Here is an 18,808-nt window from a genome sequence, read left to right as displayed (position 1 = left end):
AGCTCTGTTACCAGGGGGCGCTGTGTGCCACGCGGATGCTGATATGGCCTGCACTGCCAGCTCTGTTACCAGGGGGCGCTGGTGCCACGCGGATGCTGATATGGCCTGCTCTGCCAGCTCTGTTACCAGGGGGCGCTGTGTGCCACGCGGATGCTGATATGGCCTGCACTGCCAGCTCTGTTACCAGGGGGCGCTGTGTGCCACGCGGCAGAGCAGTGGGTGTAAGTAAACACCAGTACAGTAGCCCTGAATATTGAAATTATATGAATATTGCTAATTCATTGGGTCATGATAAGCGTGTACTGAAAATCAGATATCCTGACAGCCCTACTGGTGATCAGGAGGCACCAGTTTGGGCCTCGGCAGAATAGTCACAGCAAGGCCCTTAACCCCCCAAAATTCTCCAGGGATGCCAGAAAAGTGGCCTGAACCTACGCAGACCCGACTCCAAACTTCTCTCACCCATGTATGTGTGTGTGTCTCAAAGCAGTGAATGATGGGATATGCGAAAAGAAGAATTCCACCTGTACTTGTGCAAATGGCAAATAAAGCATTATATCATTTCATTTTTTAACCTCTCATTCATGTTAGCGAGCTTCACAACCACTAGGGGGCAGTGTCCCACGGGCAGCCCATCCAGCCCCTTCCACTGATCTCTGCTTTGGTACCTGCTTGAAGAACTGCAGGTGGACTGCACTCTCCAGGAAGTGCCTCATGGATTTGGATTTATGGTTCAGAAAAGATTTCTTGCAGAAAGCAATGGGTCCACCCTCCTTTGGGAAATAAAAAAACGAGATTATGGGATGCCTCCTGTCACATAACATTGCTGAGTGCTTATGTTTTTAAAAGAATGCATACAAACAGAACATTAACAGCCCCCCAGACACACCCCTGAGTCTGGCTCACCGTCGGCCTGGTCAGGGCCTCTCTGTAACCCCCAAAGAGCTCGGCCTGCGCCCTCAGGAAGGCCCTGGCCACCCCCGTCCCCGTGGCTGCAGACTGCTTCTTCAACCTCACCTTTAAAGCGGACACCTGAGGAGCACTGACAGGTAAGAGGTTCAGGTCTGAAGGGCACCCCCCCATCCCTCCCCGCCCCCCAAGCCTCAGCCCGTTCAGGGAATCACCACGTATGAGGGAATCCTCCTCAGGTCGTCAAAGGGAGACTCCATGGTGTTTGTGTCTATATTCAGGATCACCACATCTTCCAAGGCACAGCTTCGCACCCTCTGTGGAACACAGTGTTCAGCTCTCAGCCAATCGAGCGGCCCGGGGACCTGGCGGCGTGGCACCCGGGGGTGTGGGGGCATGGCACCCGGGGGTGTGGCACCCACTGTCATCACTGCTACACTTGGCACTTTCTTCACATACTGGTCACCGTCACCTTATTTTACATTATCTTGTTCTTACGTTATAGTCACCCCACATTCCACTTGGTTTTTAAATTTTATTTTACACATTACTATAAAAATCCCAGTTTTGTGTTATTTATTGTGCATTGTTTATTAATCGTTTGTTTATTAATTGTTTGTTTATTAATCGTTTGTTTATTAATCGTTTGTTTATTAATTGTTTGTTTATTAATTGTTTGCTTTATTAATTGTTTGCTTTATTGTATCTGTTACTGTCCCTTGACATGTGTCTGTGTTGTTTTACTGATGCTGCCATCAGGACTTACTTTGTGTGTCTACAATTCTGCAATGACAATGATGGATTTTAATTCTGATTCTGATTCTGAATGGCACTGGGTCGGTACCTCAGAGAGACTTGAATGGACTCCAATCAGGTAGGGCATGGGAGCACTAGGGCATGAAGAGGGAGAGGAGAGAAGAAGAAAAAAAGACAAAAGAAAACTCCATCACTCATGGTTTCCTCACCTCCAGTTCTATCATTATTTTTGTTTTAATTTTTTTTTTATCAGCCAATCATAATCGCCGCGGCTCACGTGTCCTTCAGAAAATGCCTGCAGACCATCACAGAGAGACCCACCAGCAATAGTCGAGTAGATGTGGAGGAAGAACGGGAATGAAAATGTGCTGCCAGTACATGGGGAAGAGCACAGAGCTGCAGGCGTGGACGCAAGCCGTTAGCTGGGAAGGGGCAGAGAGCCAATCAGCATTTCTGAAACACTATCACAGTCAATCACATAAGAGGACTGCCAATCTGCAGTCCTGAAAAAGCTAATCACAGCCAGTCTGTGTGCAGGCCCTAAAGCCTAAATCATCACTTCTGAAATGCCATCACATGACACTTGGTGAGAGCCAATAGTGGCGCAAGAGGATGGGAGGGGGCACTCACTGTGCTCAGCTTGCTGGAGTAGAGGAGGATACGCCTCTCAAACAGCATGCTGGCATAAAGCTGCAGCAGGTTACTGACATCCACTGAAACCACCAACTCTGTCAGGTTCCTCTGGAAAAGAGTCACACACACGCATGAGTGCAGAACACATGCATGAACAGAAACCACACAAACAAGCACAGACCAGGCACATGAGCAAAGACCACACACACATCAACAAAGACCACACAAACAAGTATAGATCAGGCACATGCACAAGGGCAGACTACACCCGCTTAAGCACAGACCAAACACACAAGCAAAGGCCACACACACACACACACAAGCAAAGGCCACACACACACACACACAAGTACAGACCACACACATCACCAAAGACCACACGCACTAGTCCAGATCATACACATACACAGAGACCACACCCACGAGCACAAACATCACACACTCAAGCAAACGCCACATACATGCACAAGTACAGACCACACACATGCTAGAGCACAGACCACACACACACATGCACAACCCACACACATGAGCACAGACCATGCATACATAAGCACAGACCACACACGCACACACATACAAGTACTGGCCACACACATATGCACAAGGGTGTTTTACTTACACAAAAGTGTTCTGAGGGCAGAATGAAAAATGGTGGGTCCAAGCAACTAGAGGAGGCAGGATCAACCAATCAGATGTCTCAGTCCTGCCTCCTCTAGTCGCTTCGACCTACCTCCTGTACAATCTGATTGGTTATCTCAATGAACCAATAATTTTTTTGTTCTGTCCTCAGACCATATTTGTGTAAGTAGAACTCCCATGCACAGTGCACAGACCACACACACAGGCCCAAATAAACACGTCGGGGCAGTCAGTGGTGTGATCATATGTCAATATTCCATCCTGCTGGAAGTAGCAGGTACACAGCAAGGGGGTGTTAGAGCAGTTGCCGGTGTCGGTGGAGAAGCTTACACTCTCAGGGATGGAGGGCAGACTCTTGGGGTCTGGAGCGATGAAGTACGGTACCTGTCAGGACGTCACAAAGAGCAGGCCACAGTCAGCAGGTAACCACAGCAATGACATGCCAACACACCAACTGACCATGGGCTTGCATGGCCATGGGTGTGGTTAGACCTGAAAAGCCTGCTGCAGGATGATACTGTGGCTCAGAGGCCCAACAGAACAGAGGGCGACATGGATCTTCACACATGCTTATGCATCCATGGCCAAGGAGCAGCTGCATGAACCCCCATAGGTACAGAAACAGAGCGTTAGTGCCATGTGGTGTTCAGCATGAGTTTGTCATGGCTTGCTGGTTAAGGGTTAAGGTGGATCCATGCCTTTATAGTTTTCCCCCCTCTTCCGAAAACAGAGTCTCTCTGTGTATTAGGCCTGTGCAGAATTCAGATATAATCCCATTTTAGGGGTCATTCCAGCCTGGGATCTCATGTTAGTCCAGTCATAAGGAGTTAGTCCAGCAGAGTTAGTCTGCCTCATGCTTTGGGGTGAATCCTGCCCCAGTGTTCAAGGGGATTAGGCAGCTGAAGCACAAGCTACAGTGATGTACCAACACTCACCCCTGACTCCCCTGACGGGGCAGGGCAACAGCCTCCCAAAGGGTCCTGTACCCCTGTGGTGACCTGTAGCTGCCCACCCTCAAGGAGGAATAGACACGCTGACATTTGTAACACAACTTCATCTAACAGTGCAGCTCACAAAGAGTCAGCAAAAAGGAAAACTGAAATGAAGCAAGTTACGAAAATAAAGTGATAAACCGCAAGTAAATGAAAACCATAAACATTGCTTCCAAATCTAATTGAAATAATAATAATCACACAGAGCGCAATCTTGAGGCCAAGAAACGCACAGATACATGTAACACAACTGGCAGCAGAGGTCAGTGAGATAACGTAATACTGCTGATAGGACAGGTCTGTGAGATAACGTAATACTGCTGACAGTAGAGGTCAGTGAGATAACGTAATATTGCTAACAGCAGAGGTCAGTGAGATAGCGTAATATTGCTGACAGCAGAGGTCAGTGAGATAACGTAATACTGCTGACAGCACAGGTCTGTGAGATAATGTAATACTGCTGACAGGACAGGTCTGTGAGATAACGTAATACTGCTGACAGCAGAGGTCTGTGAGATAACGTAATACTGCTGACAGGACAGGTCTGTGAGAAAACGTAATACTGCTGACAGCAGAGGTCAGTGAGATAACGTAATACTGCTGACAGGACAGGTCTGTGAGATAACGTAATACTGCTGACAGCAGAGGTCAGTGAGATAACGTAATACTGCTGACAGCAGAGGTCGGTGAGATAACGTAATACTGCTGACAGCAGAGGTCGGTGAGATAACGTAATACTGCTGACAGCAGAGGTTAGTGAGATAACGTAATACTGCTGACAGCAGAGGTCAGTGAGATAACGTAATACTGCTGGAAGCACAGGTCAGTGAGATAACGTAATATTGCTGACAGCAGAGGTCAGTGAGATAACGTAATACTGCTGACAGCAGAGGTCAGTGAGATAACGTAATATTGCTGACAGCAGAGGTCAGTGAGATAATGTAATACTGCTGACAGCACTGGTCAGTGAGATAATGTAATACTGCTGACAGCAGAGGTCAGTAAGATAGCGTAATACTGCTGACAGCAGACGTCAGTAAGATAACGTAATACTGCTGACAGCACAGGTCGGTGCGATAACGTAATACTGCTGACAGCAGAGGTCAGTGAGATAACGTAATACTGCTGACAGCAGAGGTCAGTGAGATAACGTAATACTGCTGCCAGCACTGGTCAGTGAGATAACGTAATATTGCTGACAGCAAAGGTCAGTGAGATAGCGTAATACTGCTGGCAGCAGAGGTCAGTGAGATAACGTAATACAGCTGACAGCACAGGTCTGTGAGATAACGTAATACTGCTGACAGGACAGGTCTATGAGATAACGTAATACTGCTGACAGCAGAGGTCTGTGAGATAACGTAATACTGCTGACAAGACAGGTCTGTGACATAACATAATACTGCTGACAGGACAGGTCTGTGAGATAACGTAATACTGCTGACAGCAGAGGTCTGTGAGATAACGTAATACTGCTGACAGCACAGGTCTGTGAGAAAACGTAATACTGCTGACAGCAGAGGTCAGTGAGATAATGTAATACTGCTGACAGGACAGGTCTGTGAGATAACGTAATACTGCTGACAGCACAGGTCTGTGAGAAAACGTAATACTGCTGACAGCAGAGGTCAGTGAGATAATGTAATACTGCTGACAGGACAGGTCTGTGAGATAACGTAATACTGCTGACAGCAGAGGTCAGTGAGATAACGTAATACTGCTGACAGCAGAGGTCAGTGAGATAACGTAATACTGCTGACAGCAGAGGTCAGTGAGATAACGTAATACTGCTGGAAGCACAGGTCAGTGAGATAACGTAATATTGCTGACAGCAGAGGTCAGTGAGATAGCGTAATACTGCTGATAGCAGACGTCAGTAAGATAACGTAATACTGCTGACAGCACAGGTCGGTGCGATAACGTAATACTGCTGACAGCAGAGGTCAGTGAGATAACGTAATACTGCTGACAGCAGAGGTCAGTGAGATAACGTAATATTGCTGACAGAAAAGGTCAGTGAGATAGCGTAATACTGCTGGCAGCAGAGGTCAGTGAGATAACGTAATACTGCTGACAGCACAGGTCTGTGAGATAACGTAATACTGCTGACAGGACAGGTCTGTGAGATAACGTAATACTGCTGACAGCAGAGGTCTGTGAGATAACGTAATACTGCTGACAAGACAGGTCTGTGAGATAACATAATATTGCTGACAGGACAGGTCTGTGAGATAACGTAATACTGCTGACAGCAGAGGTCTGTGAGATAACGTAATACTGCTGACAGCAGAGGTCGGTGAGATAACGTAATATTGCTGACAGCAGAGGTCAGTGAGATAACGTAATACTGCTGGCAGCACAGTTCAGTGAGATAACGTAATATTGCTGACAGCAGAGGTCAGTGAGATAGCGTAATACTGCTGGCAGCAGAGGTCAGTGAGATAACGTAATACTGCTGACAGCACAGGTCTGTGAGATAACGTAATACTGCTGACAGCAGAGGTCAGTGAGATAACATAATATTGCTGACAGCACAGGTCTGTGAGATAACGTAATACTGCTGGCAGCACAGGTCGGTGAGATAATGTAATACTGCTGACAGGACAGGTCTGTGAGATAACGTAATACTGCTGACAGCAGAGGTCAGTGAGATAGCGTAATACTGCTGACAGAAGAGGTCAGTGAGATAGCGTAATACTGCTGACAGGACAGGTCTGTGAGATAACGTAATACTGCTGACAGCAGACGTCAGTAAGATAACGTAATACTGCTGACAGCACAGGTCGGTGAGATAACGTAATACTGCTGACAGCAGAGGTCAGTGAGATAACGTAATACTGCTGACAGCAGAGGTCAGTGAGATAGCGTAATACTGTTGGCAGCAGAGGTCAGTGAGATAACGTAATACTGCTGACAGCACAGGTCTGTGAGATAACGTAATACTGCTGACAGCAGAGGTCAGTGAGATAACATAACATTGCTGACAGCACAGGTCTGTGAGATAACGTAATACTGCTGGCAGCACAGGTCGGTGAGATAATGTAATACTGCTGACAGCAGAGGTCAGTGATATAATGTAATACTGCTGGCAGCACAGGTCAGTGAGATAACGTAAAACTGCTGCCAGCACTGGTCAGTGAGATAATGTCATACTGCTGACAGCAGAGGTCAGTGAGATAGCGTAATACTGTTGGCAGCAGAGGTCAGTGAGATAACGTAATACTGCTGACAGCACAGGTCTGTGAGATAACGTAATACTGCTGACAGCAGAGGTCAGTGAGATAACATAACATTGCTGACAGCACAGGTCTGTGAGATAACGTAATACTGCTGGCAGCACAGGTCGGTGAGATAATGTAATACTGCTGACAGCAGAGGTCAGTGAGATAATGTAATACTGCTGGCAGCACAGGTCAGTGAGATAACGTAAAACTGCTGCCAGCACTGGTCAGTGAGATAATGTAATACTGCTGACAGCACAGGTCTGTGAGATAATGTAATACTGCTGACAGCACAGGTCTGTGAGATAATGTAATACTGCTGGCAGCACTGGTCAGTGCGATAACGTAATACTGCTGAAAGCACAGGTCGGGGAGATAAAGTAAAACTGCTGGCAGCACTGGTCAGTGAGATAACGTAATACTGCTGGCAGTCCTGGTCAATGAAATAACATAATACTGCTGACAGCACAGGTCTGTGAGATAATGTAATACTGCTGGCAGTCCTGGTCAATGAAATAACATAATACTGCTGACAGCACAGGTCGGTGAGATAATGTAATACTGCTGGCAGCACTGGTCAGTGAGGTAACGTAATACTGCTGACAGCACAGGTTGGTGAGAAAACGTAATACTGCTGGCAGCACAGGTCAGTGAGATTACGTAATACCTCTGACAGCACAGGTCTGAGAGATAATGTAATACTGCTGGCAGCACTGGTCAGTGAGATAACGTAATACTGCTGACATCACAGGTCTGTGAGCTAACGTAATACTGCTGGCAGCACTGGTCAGTGAGATAACAGCATGCCACAGCAGATACAGCAAAGACGCAGGCAAAACACAACAGATCATCATGTGACAACACAGCGCAGAACAGTGGCAAGACTCCTCAGAGTTGGCAAGAGGACACATACCACACAGCACAGTTACAAGAATTTACAGAAAGTCAACCAAGCATAGGTGTAGCAGGACTGCATTGATGCAACATAACGAAATAGTTGCATCATTGATAATTTGGCATCACCACAGTGAAGGCCTGTTTTTGTGCGCTAGATCAAGTTTATCATAGCTCTGTGTCTAACAAGACGTCTACAGATGCCAGGCATTTTCCTCACACCCGCTATCAAGCAGATTTATTCCCAATCAGTATTTTCCCATAAAATTAAACTTCACTTCCCACAGCACGGCAGGCAAAGAAAAATTTTCAGAAAAATGGTTGTTATTCTGTCATTTGTATTAGTACAAAGGACAGTTAGCACACTCTTTTTGGGAGGTATATCCTTTAATATTGACCCGAAGCAGGGGGCCATTGAATGCTGTTGACTTACCAGCTGTAGGGTGGCGAAGCTGTCAGCCTGTGGGACGGGGTGTTTGTGGAGGGCGGACAGCAGTTCTCGCATTTCATTGGTCTGTCAAACAGCAGCGAGTCGTGACATGAACAGGACATATTTCACAGGAAGCACGCAGGGAACATTCCTAATCCAGGGAATGATTATTAAAAATGACAGTGGCTTTACCTGTCCTTTAGTCAAATAGTCAGCCAGATTATTCAGGAGTTTGTAGAAGACCTCAAACCAGGGTAGGTAACTGCAACAAAAAGAAATGAGAGGCTTGAGGGGATGGTCTAACAGACTTTCTCCAGGAAGAAGTCCTGGCCGGAGTAATACTCTTCAATACAGCTCACTGTGCACATCAAATCGCAAAACAGAGTTACAGGAATAATTCAGAACCTCATCCTGAATTCTGGAAGCTGCATCATTGCACATGTTGCACATTGTCTTCTCAAATCCCCTACACTCTACCCTTTCAACTACCCTTATAAGAGCGTGAAAGGACATTGCATCTTTTATAACCCTAAGCCTACATTTACCCAGTTAAGTTCCTACAGTGGCCTCAGCCTTCCAACAGGTTTCTGTATGAATGAAGGATCATGATACCGTCTTTGCTGCTTTGTTGTTCTCCTTATCCTAGCTCTACAGCCTTGCATCTGGCTATGAGTTTGGCTAAGTTGCTAGGTCTGAAAAGGGGCCTGAGAGCACTCAAGTGAACAAGGCTGATGGTGCCTAGAAGGTTGTGTCTCGTATGTACAGGTCCTGACCAGGAGGAGCCCATGTTAGCACCCAGGTTTAAGCATCAGATATGCTAATGTGAGAGATTTGCATCACGCGATGGACATGATGCATCAAAAATATAAAAATATTTGTTTAGTTGGAGGGTTTTTCAGTGAAAGCCCTATTTCGAGAGGGATTCACTTTGAAATCTGTCATTGGAGGGCTTTTTCTGTGAAAGCCCTTTTTGGAGGGTCAACCTGTGATACCTCTCCTTGGAGGGTTTTCTGTGAAAGCCCTTTTTGGAAGGTGCGCTTATGATACAGTAGATCTCATTGGAGGGTTTTTCTGTGAAAGCCCTTTTTGGAGGGTACGCCTGTGATAGATCTCATTGTGGGGTTTACCCATTACAGCACTCAATGGAGGGTGCACCTGTGAAAGCCTAACCAGTTGGTTTGCTGTTAGAGCACTAACAGTAACTGAGATAGTAGCAAGCTTATGCAGACTGATGGAAACATGAACTCCACTACACTTCACAACTGTGTCTAAGGATCCTACTGCAGTATTGTGGGAAACCCACCTGTACACTTTCACATATCCAGCAGGTGGCAGTAGATCTACAGAGACAACTGTTCATTTTTCAGTCAGTTTCATTTTACTTTACCTCAAGACGCAGAGACAGCTCTTAGACCCAGAAGTCTGACGGCAAAATCCGAAACGCTGACATCCTTCTAGATCGGTGAGTACAAAGGTGAAGTGTTGTACTACCATACTTGGTTTCACCCTGCATGTAACATAAAGAGTAATTGAGTTTTGAACCCATAAAGACAATAGGTACTATTACTATCACTATTACAGAAGAAAACAGGGAGAGTCCACCAGTCCGAGTCTGTAACAGTGCACTATGTCCATAAATAGAGTACCTTCCATGAACTGGAGGCTCATTATCAAACAACATGTGACTTTACCTTTCTATGTCGTAAGGGAAGCAGAACCGTGGGAGACTGCGAATGGATTCCTGAGAGAAGAAAACATACTTCAAAATTCAGGCTGCATCTAAGGGGTGATATACACAGCATCTCTGTCCTAACATCCAGCAAAGGGGGCCAAGACCCCAACCCTGACCTAAGTGTGTCCTCACTACACTACGCAACCAGTGTGACGATGCTCCTCATGCCTGTGCCGGGTGAGGGCTCTGAGGTAAGGACGAGCCACCAGTGTGACGATGCTCCTCATGCCTGTGCCGGGTGAGGGCTCTTAGGTAAGGACGCGCCACCAGTGTGACGATGCTCCTCATGCCTGTGCCGGGTGAGGGCTCTGAGGTAAGGACGAGCCACCAGTGTGACGATGCTCCTCATGCCTGTGCCGGGTGAGGGCTCTGAGGTAAGGACGAGCCACCAGTGTGACGATGCTCCTCATGCCTGTGCCGGGTGAGGGCTCTTAGGTAAGGACGCGCCACCAGTGTGACGATGCTCCTCATGCCTGTGCCGGGTGAGGGCTCTTAGGTAAGGACGCGCCACCAGTGTGACGATGCTCCTCATGCCTGTGCCGGGTGAGGGCTCTTAGGTAAGGACGCGCCACCAGTGTGATGATGCTCCTCATGCTTGTGCCGGGAGATTTCTCTAAGGTAAGGATGCGTCACCACTGACGATTCTCCTCATGCCTGTGACGGGTAAAGGGTTCTGAGGTAAGTGTGATGATGCACCTCATCGCTGTAGTCCTCAGGAAACTGGAACAAAACCAGGGGATCTGGGAAAAAAAAGGTGAATAAAACGGACAGGCAAAGAAAGTGAAGAGCAGTGCACATCCTCCATCAAAGAGATCACCGTTTAACCATTGTGCTTATGTCATTTCCTGTGGCTGACTGGGCGTGCATCTGTTCCTGAGTGTGTCTGTTTTTTTTGCACTTGCATCTGAATCTGGACCCCCCCCCCCCTCCACCAACAACAGGCTCTTCCATGTGTTTGTATTCAGCTTCCATTTCTATGTTTGTCTTTCCTTCAAGGTTCATCATTACTTTCTTCTTGTCACAAAAAAATAAACAGAAGTGAACAACTATATTAAACATTCATCTTCCTCGAGAATACCAGGCTCTCCTGATCACATGGGGATTCAAGTCATGGGCATTTGGTTCAATTCACATGTTAAAAAGTGAAATGTTCAGCCAAGACTCATTGGCTTCTGTCTGCCAAATATGTCACTGGCCCAGATATCCAGGCTTTACTAAGAAACACAGGGCTTGTCCTGATAATTACAGTGGTCCTTTTTTTGACCTTTTTTTCTGGCCAGCCGTTGCCAGGAAACAAAGTGTGTGCTGGGTGGGGTCTCAGACTAATAGGCCGTGAGGCTGGCAGGGAGGCAGCTAGATGAAAAGCCTCTGTCTCTCTCGCTGTGGTTTGCTGCTTGATCACAAAACAGGAAGCGCCGTTTCTGAGGTCTGCTGGGTAGCAGTGTCGCCGGAACAAGCCGTCTGACTCTCGACTGCTCGCGCATGTCCATGGCCCGGCTCCCTCTCCCTCCAGAGCAGCCGGATCCCTTCCTCGCTTCGGCGGATTCTTGGGGGAAATGGTTTCTAGGCAACCGGGCTGCTGCGCCAGGATTGTCGCTGGCTGATGAGAGAGGCTCTGCTCGCCATCCCACCGTCACTCCCCCTGTTCCGGCAGCCCTGCTCTCACATCTTTCATCACATCTGACATCCTTCTCCTCCTTCATCTCCACTCATTTTCCAGCTCTCCCTCCTCTGCTCTTCCCTCTGTCATCCCCCTACTCATGATTATCCCTCTCTTCCTGTGCCGGTTAATAAGCTCACTTCAGACGGGCAACTTTTTCTATCTCTAAAAACTTTTACTATGTCTCTTTCCTTATGTGTTACCCATACGCATCCTGCGTTGCTATTAAAATGCACAACTTACATTTCCTGATTAACCCATTTAGTATGATTTCCTTGGCTGAAACAAAAGCCTGATTGTCCTCATCACCTACAGCTTGTTTTTAAACAAAAGTCTGTCTGTGGGCACTTGAGGGTGCTGGATAGTGATGAGTGTCTGTGTGTGTGTGTGTGTCTGTGTGTGTGTGTGTGTCTGTGTGTGTGTGTGTGTGCAGATTAGGTTTATATTACATTGTCCCCACAAAGATCTGTGAATGCAATCAAAAATGTAAAAATCCTAAAAGTTTTCTATTTTGTTTGGTTATTTATGGTTAAGGTTAGGACTGCGTAGGGGTTAAGGGATTATTATGTTGGGATTAGAGTTTTCCCCAAAGAAATAAATGGATAGTCTCTACAGAGATATAATTAGAAACCTGTGTGTGTGTGTGTGTGTGTGTGTGTGTGTGTGTCCCAGTACACTCCTATCACACTACTCACCTTTGTCCTTGGCGATGGGACAGGAGGCCTCAAAGAACCAGTTGAAGGTTCTCTCTGGATTTTCTCTGAAAAGTTTCAAGATTCAAAGGTTTTATGGTCATTTTATTACATACAATAAGATTACTGACTTCCCAAGCTGATGTAATCAAACATATTAAGCAAGCAATATATACAAGAGGTCAACAATACACAAAAGTGATATATGAAAACAAACAACAAATCAAGGTAGTCAAAATCATAACGAAATAAATTGCAAACAGGCAGAGGGTGATTCCCCTATTTTACCTGCGTTTCAGACACACACAAACACAATTCTACTGCTTGCCCGTGAGTCCCATTCCAATACAGAGCCAACAGAACTCAGCCCAACAGATTAAATCTTTTACTTTATTGATATCATTACGACAGATGCTTTAAGCAGGTGTATTGTCTTGTGGAGTTTGCTTTTGAGTCCATATAGTTTCACTAGAAAAGGTTGCTTTTATTTATACAGCTGAATTTCATCCAGTATAGCACCTTGGTCAAGAAATAACAGTGAAAATACAGATGCACAGGAAGCGAGCAACTCCTGTCATGAGCTTCCAACAGAGGACTTCAGCAACAGAGGAAATGAGCGGCAGGTCGAGGAGAAGAAGTTTTATGTGGCGAGAGGCTCACACTCACTTTAGCCGGGTGCCCATGGCGAGGCCGCGAGTCCAGATGAGTGGGGGGTCCGTAATCAGGGGGGGGTCATAGCCACAGCGAACCGTGGGTCCTCTCAGAGCCAGAGACTGCACCCCAGGGCATCGACTTCAGAAACACTGCTACTTGATGGCTCACTTCCTGATCTGCACGTTTGAGTGTCAGTGTCGGTGTGAGAGAGTGAGTGTGACGTGTCTTTCTCTCTCAAAATAGGAAGTGTATCCGGCCGTGTCTGTTACCACATTAGTGTAACGCTTCTGTTTTCATGCAGAGACCCTCTCGTCAGAAGCCAGACATTTAGGAAGTGTTGAGGTGCCCGCCATCTAAGGAGGCCTCGCTCCTGCATCAGGTGGCCAGAACACATTCTTTTCTCCACATACCTTAACTTGCTGTTCTACTGGGCTAAAGTACTATCCCTGCACTCATTTAGCAACTACAACAGTGCTTAAGGGACAGGAGTTTTAGTTCTGCTTTAATTAACTAACAACCAAGAAGTCTATTTTCCTCAGCATGTGCCAACTATGCATATATTAATTAATCTGTGTTTGATATCTATGGAAGGATGGGCAGCTTAAGTAAATATACTTACTTTTCTGGCATTTGTGGACAAGATCAGTGACACATCAGATGTTCTCCTTACATTACAAAGACGCAGGTAAACTGAAGCTCTGTCTTTTCTCTCTCCTCAGGTGGACATTTCACAGCTCGCTACTACAGCCTTTAAAACCACATGGAGGTGAGACTCTCACTGACAGCACACGGAAATAAACATACCCCAGACACAACAACCACCTTGTGTTTCCATGTCTTTATTCAAAAGCCAAATTGCACACATTTTTAATTCAGGTTCATGGTTACTGATAAAATCCTTCCCTTTTTATGTGGGGCAGCAATAAAACATGATGTGATGTGTTCATGACGATGAGGTGATGTGTTCATGGCGATGAAAAACAAAACAAAGAAACAAACACATTCACTAATGTACCGGTTAAAATGGCTGTGTGTTTCTGGAGGGAACACTAATGACTATATTTCTGTAAGGGACACCATCCGTCATTCAGTGGGGGAGAGCAAGCTAGAGGGAGGGTGGCAGGAAAAATGGATGATGAGGGAGGAGGGAAGAGGAAGGAGCAGGCTTGGCATTTCAGGCAACCTCCTCTTCGCCTTCTTCCTCAAACTCGCCTTCTTCGGCTGTGGCGTCCTGATACTGCTGGTACTCGGACACCAGGTCATTCATGTTGCTCTCAGCCTCTGTGAACTCCATCTCATCCATGCCCTCACCGGTGTACCAGTGCAAGAAGGCCTTGCGGCGGAACATGGCGGTGAACTGCTCGGAGATGCGCTTGAAGAGCTCCTGGATGGCCGTGCTGTTGCCGATGAAGGTGGCGGCCATCTTGAGGCCACGGGGTGGGATGTCACAAACGGCCGTCTTCACGTTGTTGGGGATCCACTCCACAAAGTAGCTGCTGTTCTTGTTCTGCACGTTCAGCATCTGCTCATCCACCTCCTTCATGGACATGCGGCCACGGAAGACTGCGGCCACCGTCAGGTAGCGGCCGTGACGCGGGTCGCAGGCGGCCATCATGTTTTTGGCATCAAACATCTGCTGGGTGAGCTCTGGGACGGACAGGGCGCGGTACTGCTGGCTCCCCCTGCTGGTGAGGGGGGCAAACCCAGGCATGAAGAAGTGAAGACGGGGGAAGGGCACCATGTTGACGGCCAGCTTGCGGAGGTCGGCGTTGAGCTGCCCGGGGAAGCGCAGGCAGGTGGTGACGCCGCTCATGGTGGCCGATACCAGGTGGTTGAGGTCGCCGTAGGTGGGCGTGGTCAGCTTCAGCGTGCGGAAGCAGATGTCGTAGAGCGCCTCGTTGTCGATGCAGTAGGTCTCGTCCGTGTTCTCCACCAACTGGTGCACGGAGAGCGTGGCGTTGTAGGGTTCCACCACGGTGTCGGAGACCTTGGGGGAGGGCACCACGCTGAAGGTGTTCATGATGCGGTCGGGGTACTCCTCGCGGATCTTGCTGATCAGCAGGGTGCCCATGCCCGAGCCGGTGCCCCCACCCAGGGAGTGGGTGAGCTGGAAGCCCTGCAGGCAGTCACAGCTCTCTGCCTCCTTCCTCACCACGTCCAGCACCGAGTCCACCAGCTCTGCACCCTCTGTGTAGTGGCCCTTGGCCCAGTTGTTCCCAGCTCCACTCTGGCCTGTATCAGCAAGTATAAGCAACAGAGCAGACGAGGTCAATCGATCACAGAGACTGACAACCACTCCAATGAGTAAACAGCATGAAGCTACTGGCAAGGATTAAGGCAAGTGTGAGGTAAGAAAGAGGCACACCCTGTGCAGACACAGATACAGACACCCACACCATGTGCTACCATCCCTGCAGCTATGATCAGACACACCCAGGCCGCATACAGCAAAGATGACCCTAGCTAAGCACAGCAAGCACAGAGAACAACAAACCGAACACGAAGTTGTCAGGTCTGAAGATCTGGCCAAAGGGTCCAGAGCGGACAGAGTCCATGGTCCCTGGCTCCAGGTCCACTAGAATCGCCCGGGGAACATACTTTCCTCCTGGAAAACAGAGATTTGACACATTATCAGCTGTTAAGAACTCACTGTCTAGCCATCCATGACACGCAGTCTTTGTACTCCTGTGTGGACTCTCATCATTCCCAGGATAGTCCAGCTAATCTGTAAGATGGCAGCACCCGCATATCTCAAATCAGGGGCATAGCTAACAGCGCTCTCATGTCCGTCATGCAGCAGCCTACGCCCATTTCTGCCTTTTCACTACTGTCACGATTAATGGTGGCCCTAGTACCTTACCTGTGGCCTCATTATAGTACACACTGATCCGGTCCAGCTGCAGGTCGCTGTCCCCGTGGTAAGTTCCCGTGGGGTCGATGCCGTGTTCATCACTGATCACCTCCCAAAACTGCAGGGCGAACGGGGGAGGGGGCAACGAGCCAGCGACTTAAATGCAATCCTTCATACTACGATAGCCATTTTAATGCCGCTGTCTGTGCCTTACTTACTATAACAAATCTTTTGCATCGCAAATTAACAAGTGCTGCACGTATTCGTTTATATTTTGTCTGCATCATTTTTGAGAGATGACTTGCAGAGCGTAGAAGGCCAGCCACTCCCCGCTGCCACCCGACTATCCCCCGCGGCAACCAGACCGCAAAGATCGTCGATCATATTACGAAAATAATGCATATTTTTATCATCTTTGTAACCTTAAAAATGAACCATGTTTATGCATCTGTGCTGAAAGCATCGCCGCGAAATACGCAAATATATAAAACGAACCGTTTAAACAAAAAGTAACTAAAAAAAAATAAAATAAAATACACGTGTATAAAACATGATAATATAGACACAATGCAGACAGCTACATAGACGGACAAACAGACAGATGCACAGGCGGGTACTAGTCTCGCGTTGTTCCATTGTTTCCACCGTAGGTGGATTTCCACCATTTTCTACATGAGGATTCTGGAAAATTCTGCGGCTAAATAGTAAACGAAAGACTGTTCTTACTAAAGTTCAGAATAACGGCGTAAAAAAACATATCGATTTCATGCATGCACACTAAAGGGCACTGAAATAAAGCGTATGCACATTGGAGGCAAAGTGATTTAAAAACCCGCAGGTAGCCATGCCAAACCCCATCTGATTTCATCCCTTCCATTCCCTTCCCAGTGCACATCCCCGCTTCACCTTGGCGCCGATCTGGTTGCCGCACTGTCCGGCCTGCAGGTGCACGATCTCGCGCATGGCGACACTTGCGGGTTCGAGGGCGGCTCGCGACGGAGGACTGCAGGGGCGTGCGGCTTCTCGTTTGGGCTGTAGCTCCTTACCCTTTTCGCGGTGCGTGAGACTGCTCGCGCCGCCGCCGCCCAGGCTCCCCTGTGCTGCAGGATGACGTCATCGCCATGGCAACGGAGGACCGTCGAGCAGGTCAGTGGAGGCGGAGCAGATGCTGCTGGATGCTGTCGGTACCCAGAATCCACCGGAAAGGAGGAGTGCCGGTCTGGGTTATTGACTTGTCCATGTATCCCCCGTTACTTTCGGGTATATTACAGAATAACCAATTTTGGGGGAAATAAAAATAAATTGAGGCAGAGGAACCACCTTTATTTCAGCTTGCCTACATTGACTTTGTGAATTTAATCTTTTCTAGGTCTGGGTTTCCAGTGCCAACGATGCCTTTTTGGAAGGTTACAGGATTTTAAGTCATCTGAAATTGATTCTTGCATGAAAGTTTAAATGTTTTACTTCAGAACAAAGAACTCCGCCGTCCATACGCCCATTTCTTAAGATGTCCCCCACAGTGTTCATTTGTAAAGCTACGGTAATTTTTTAACTCCGATTACACCAAATAGGCCTACCTAATATTGAATGAGATCTAAAAGAATTTAGTTCATGCACAGAAGATGTTCTCTATATCAGGAAAAAAAAATTATTCATTGCATGTTCACAAAAAACCGTCTGATGTCTGAAGAATCTTCTTCCGATTCATTTCGGGTGTATAGATTGGGTTGAACAGCAACAGTATTTCCGTGATTTGAAATGAATCAATTAATGACCATACGTACATTTTATCATTTGCGTTCAGATCGCTGAAATGTCATGCCATGTGTATCAACATATATTACAGAAGTACTCATATATTTTGGTATTGTCCAACATAGAGCGTTATCGTGTAATATGCATTTGTGCAATATTTCATTTTACTGCATGGGAAAAGGATCCCTGCAGTTTTCATAATTACCGCGTGACCCCATGTCCGCATTTCCACAGTGGTAATGCGTCCCTGAAAGTGGTAAAGTTTTGTAGGGTTGAAAGAGGCACGCAAAACAGTAAAAGTGGTAAAGTGAATATCTAATACTGTTTCAGCTGCTTGTAATGTTAATTCATTTTTCATTTTGTTTCGAGGACGCAATGTTCTCGGCTCCGATTTTATCTTTTCAGTTCACTCATTTCCAGACGGAAATCGGCTCTTCGTCCGACGTTTCCGTGTCGTGTATCCTGCGTACTTTCACAAGACATCGTCCAAACGATATTTGCATAAATGTAAATGGGCATGCAGCCAAATATGGATGAAAATTGTACTAATTTTATTGGAAAAAGTTGGCCCTTGACGCCGATGAATGTGGACGCTAGTGTCACGTGACATAATTGTAATCATCGCATCTACGTGGGCGGAAGCTGTAGCTTTAAAAATAGGAGGCAAAGCTATATCATTGTGCATATTGCATGAATAATCGTCATCACATTTAGGTGGAGTTTTCTTTTGTTCAAGCTACAATAGATTACATTAGACTTGTTGGTATTGATGATATAGCATTTAAAATGCTCTCGAAGCAGATTGACTTGGGCAGTGGTCACCAGCCCTGCTCCTGGAGACCTGCCACCCTGCAGAGCTTAGGAGCAGGCCTTAATCTAACACACCTGCCACCCTGCAGAAGCTTTTGTCTGAGGCGCCCGGCCAGACAATGTCCGTGCGGCATTTTGGTTTAAGGGCCCTACCTACGCAGTCTCTAGATTTGGTGA

General features: G+C 47.1%; 2 protein-coding genes across 6 annotated transcripts in view; both read right to left on the bottom strand.

The window, feature by feature from the left end:
• The window catches only part of dennd1c (DENN domain containing 1C), a 19,943-nt gene extending 6,545 nt beyond the window's left edge, over positions 1-13,398 (bottom strand). For 4 of the 5 annotated variants that reach the window (XR_011991648.1, XR_011991649.1, XM_072711802.1 and 1 more), the window contains exons 1-15: positions 13,228-13,398; positions 12,565-12,629; positions 10,906-10,949; positions 10,169-10,218; positions 9,865-9,984; positions 8,670-8,739; positions 8,481-8,561; positions 3,876-3,953; positions 3,271-3,324; positions 2,296-2,406; positions 1,987-2,087; positions 1,754-1,799; positions 1,125-1,226; positions 907-1,032; positions 669-773 (exon numbers count right to left, since the gene is read on the bottom strand). Coding sequence is in view for 3 of the 5 variants with exons in the window: in XM_072711802.1 (XP_072567903.1) it covers positions 669-773; positions 907-1,032; positions 1,125-1,226; positions 1,754-1,799; positions 1,987-2,087; positions 2,296-2,406; positions 3,271-3,324; positions 3,876-3,953; positions 8,481-8,561; positions 8,670-8,739; positions 9,865-9,984; positions 10,169-10,218; positions 10,906-10,949; positions 12,565-12,629; positions 13,228-13,244 (1,170 nt within the window). In the remaining 2 variants the exon portion in view is untranslated. The remainder of the gene's footprint in view (positions 1-668; positions 774-906; positions 1,033-1,124; positions 1,227-1,753; positions 1,800-1,986; positions 2,088-2,295; positions 2,407-3,270; positions 3,325-3,875; positions 3,954-8,480; positions 8,562-8,669; positions 8,740-9,864; positions 9,985-10,168; positions 10,219-10,905; positions 10,950-12,564; positions 12,630-13,227) is intronic. The other variant, XM_072711805.1, reaches the window with a different exon arrangement.
• A 636-nt stretch (positions 13,399-14,034) lies between these two features.
• On the bottom strand, positions 14,035-17,174 carry LOC111853830 (tubulin beta-4B chain). Its single transcript, XM_023831175.2, has 4 exons — positions 16,973-17,174; positions 16,076-16,184; positions 15,710-15,820; positions 14,035-15,447 (listed from the first exon to the last, which is right to left on the bottom strand). The coding sequence occupies exons 1-4, from the start codon at positions 17,027-17,029 to the stop codon at positions 14,390-14,392; spliced, it is 1,335 nt and encodes a 444-aa protein (XP_023686943.1). The 5' UTR covers positions 17,030-17,174; the 3' UTR covers positions 14,035-14,389.
• Between the last annotated feature and the right edge of the window lie 1,634 nt (positions 17,175-18,808).

Source organism: Paramormyrops kingsleyae, chromosome 5, assembly GCF_048594095.1.
Source record: "Paramormyrops kingsleyae isolate MSU_618 chromosome 5, PKINGS_0.4, whole genome shotgun sequence".
In the NCBI taxonomy this organism is placed as follows: Eukaryota; Metazoa; Chordata; class Actinopteri; order Osteoglossiformes; family Mormyridae; genus Paramormyrops; species Paramormyrops kingsleyae.
This window is presented reverse-complemented; position numbering and strand designations above follow the sequence as displayed.

What these genes read in the sequence shown, in the direction of transcription:
- LOC111853830 (XM_023831175.2), bottom strand. Translation starts at nt 17,029, where the DNA reads ATGCGCGAGATCGTGCACCTGCAGGCCGGACAGTGCGGCAACCAGATC. An exon ending in GCAACCAGATCGGCGCCAAG is followed by an intron (nt 16,185 to 16,972) that starts GTGAAGCGGGGA and finishes TTCGCCCTGCAG; the next exon opens with TTTTGGGAGGTGATCAGTGA. An exon ending in ACCTGACAACTTCGTGTTCG is followed by an intron (nt 15,448 to 15,709) that starts GTTTGTTGTTCT and finishes TTGCTGATACAG; the next exon opens with GCCAGAGTGGAGCTGGGAAC.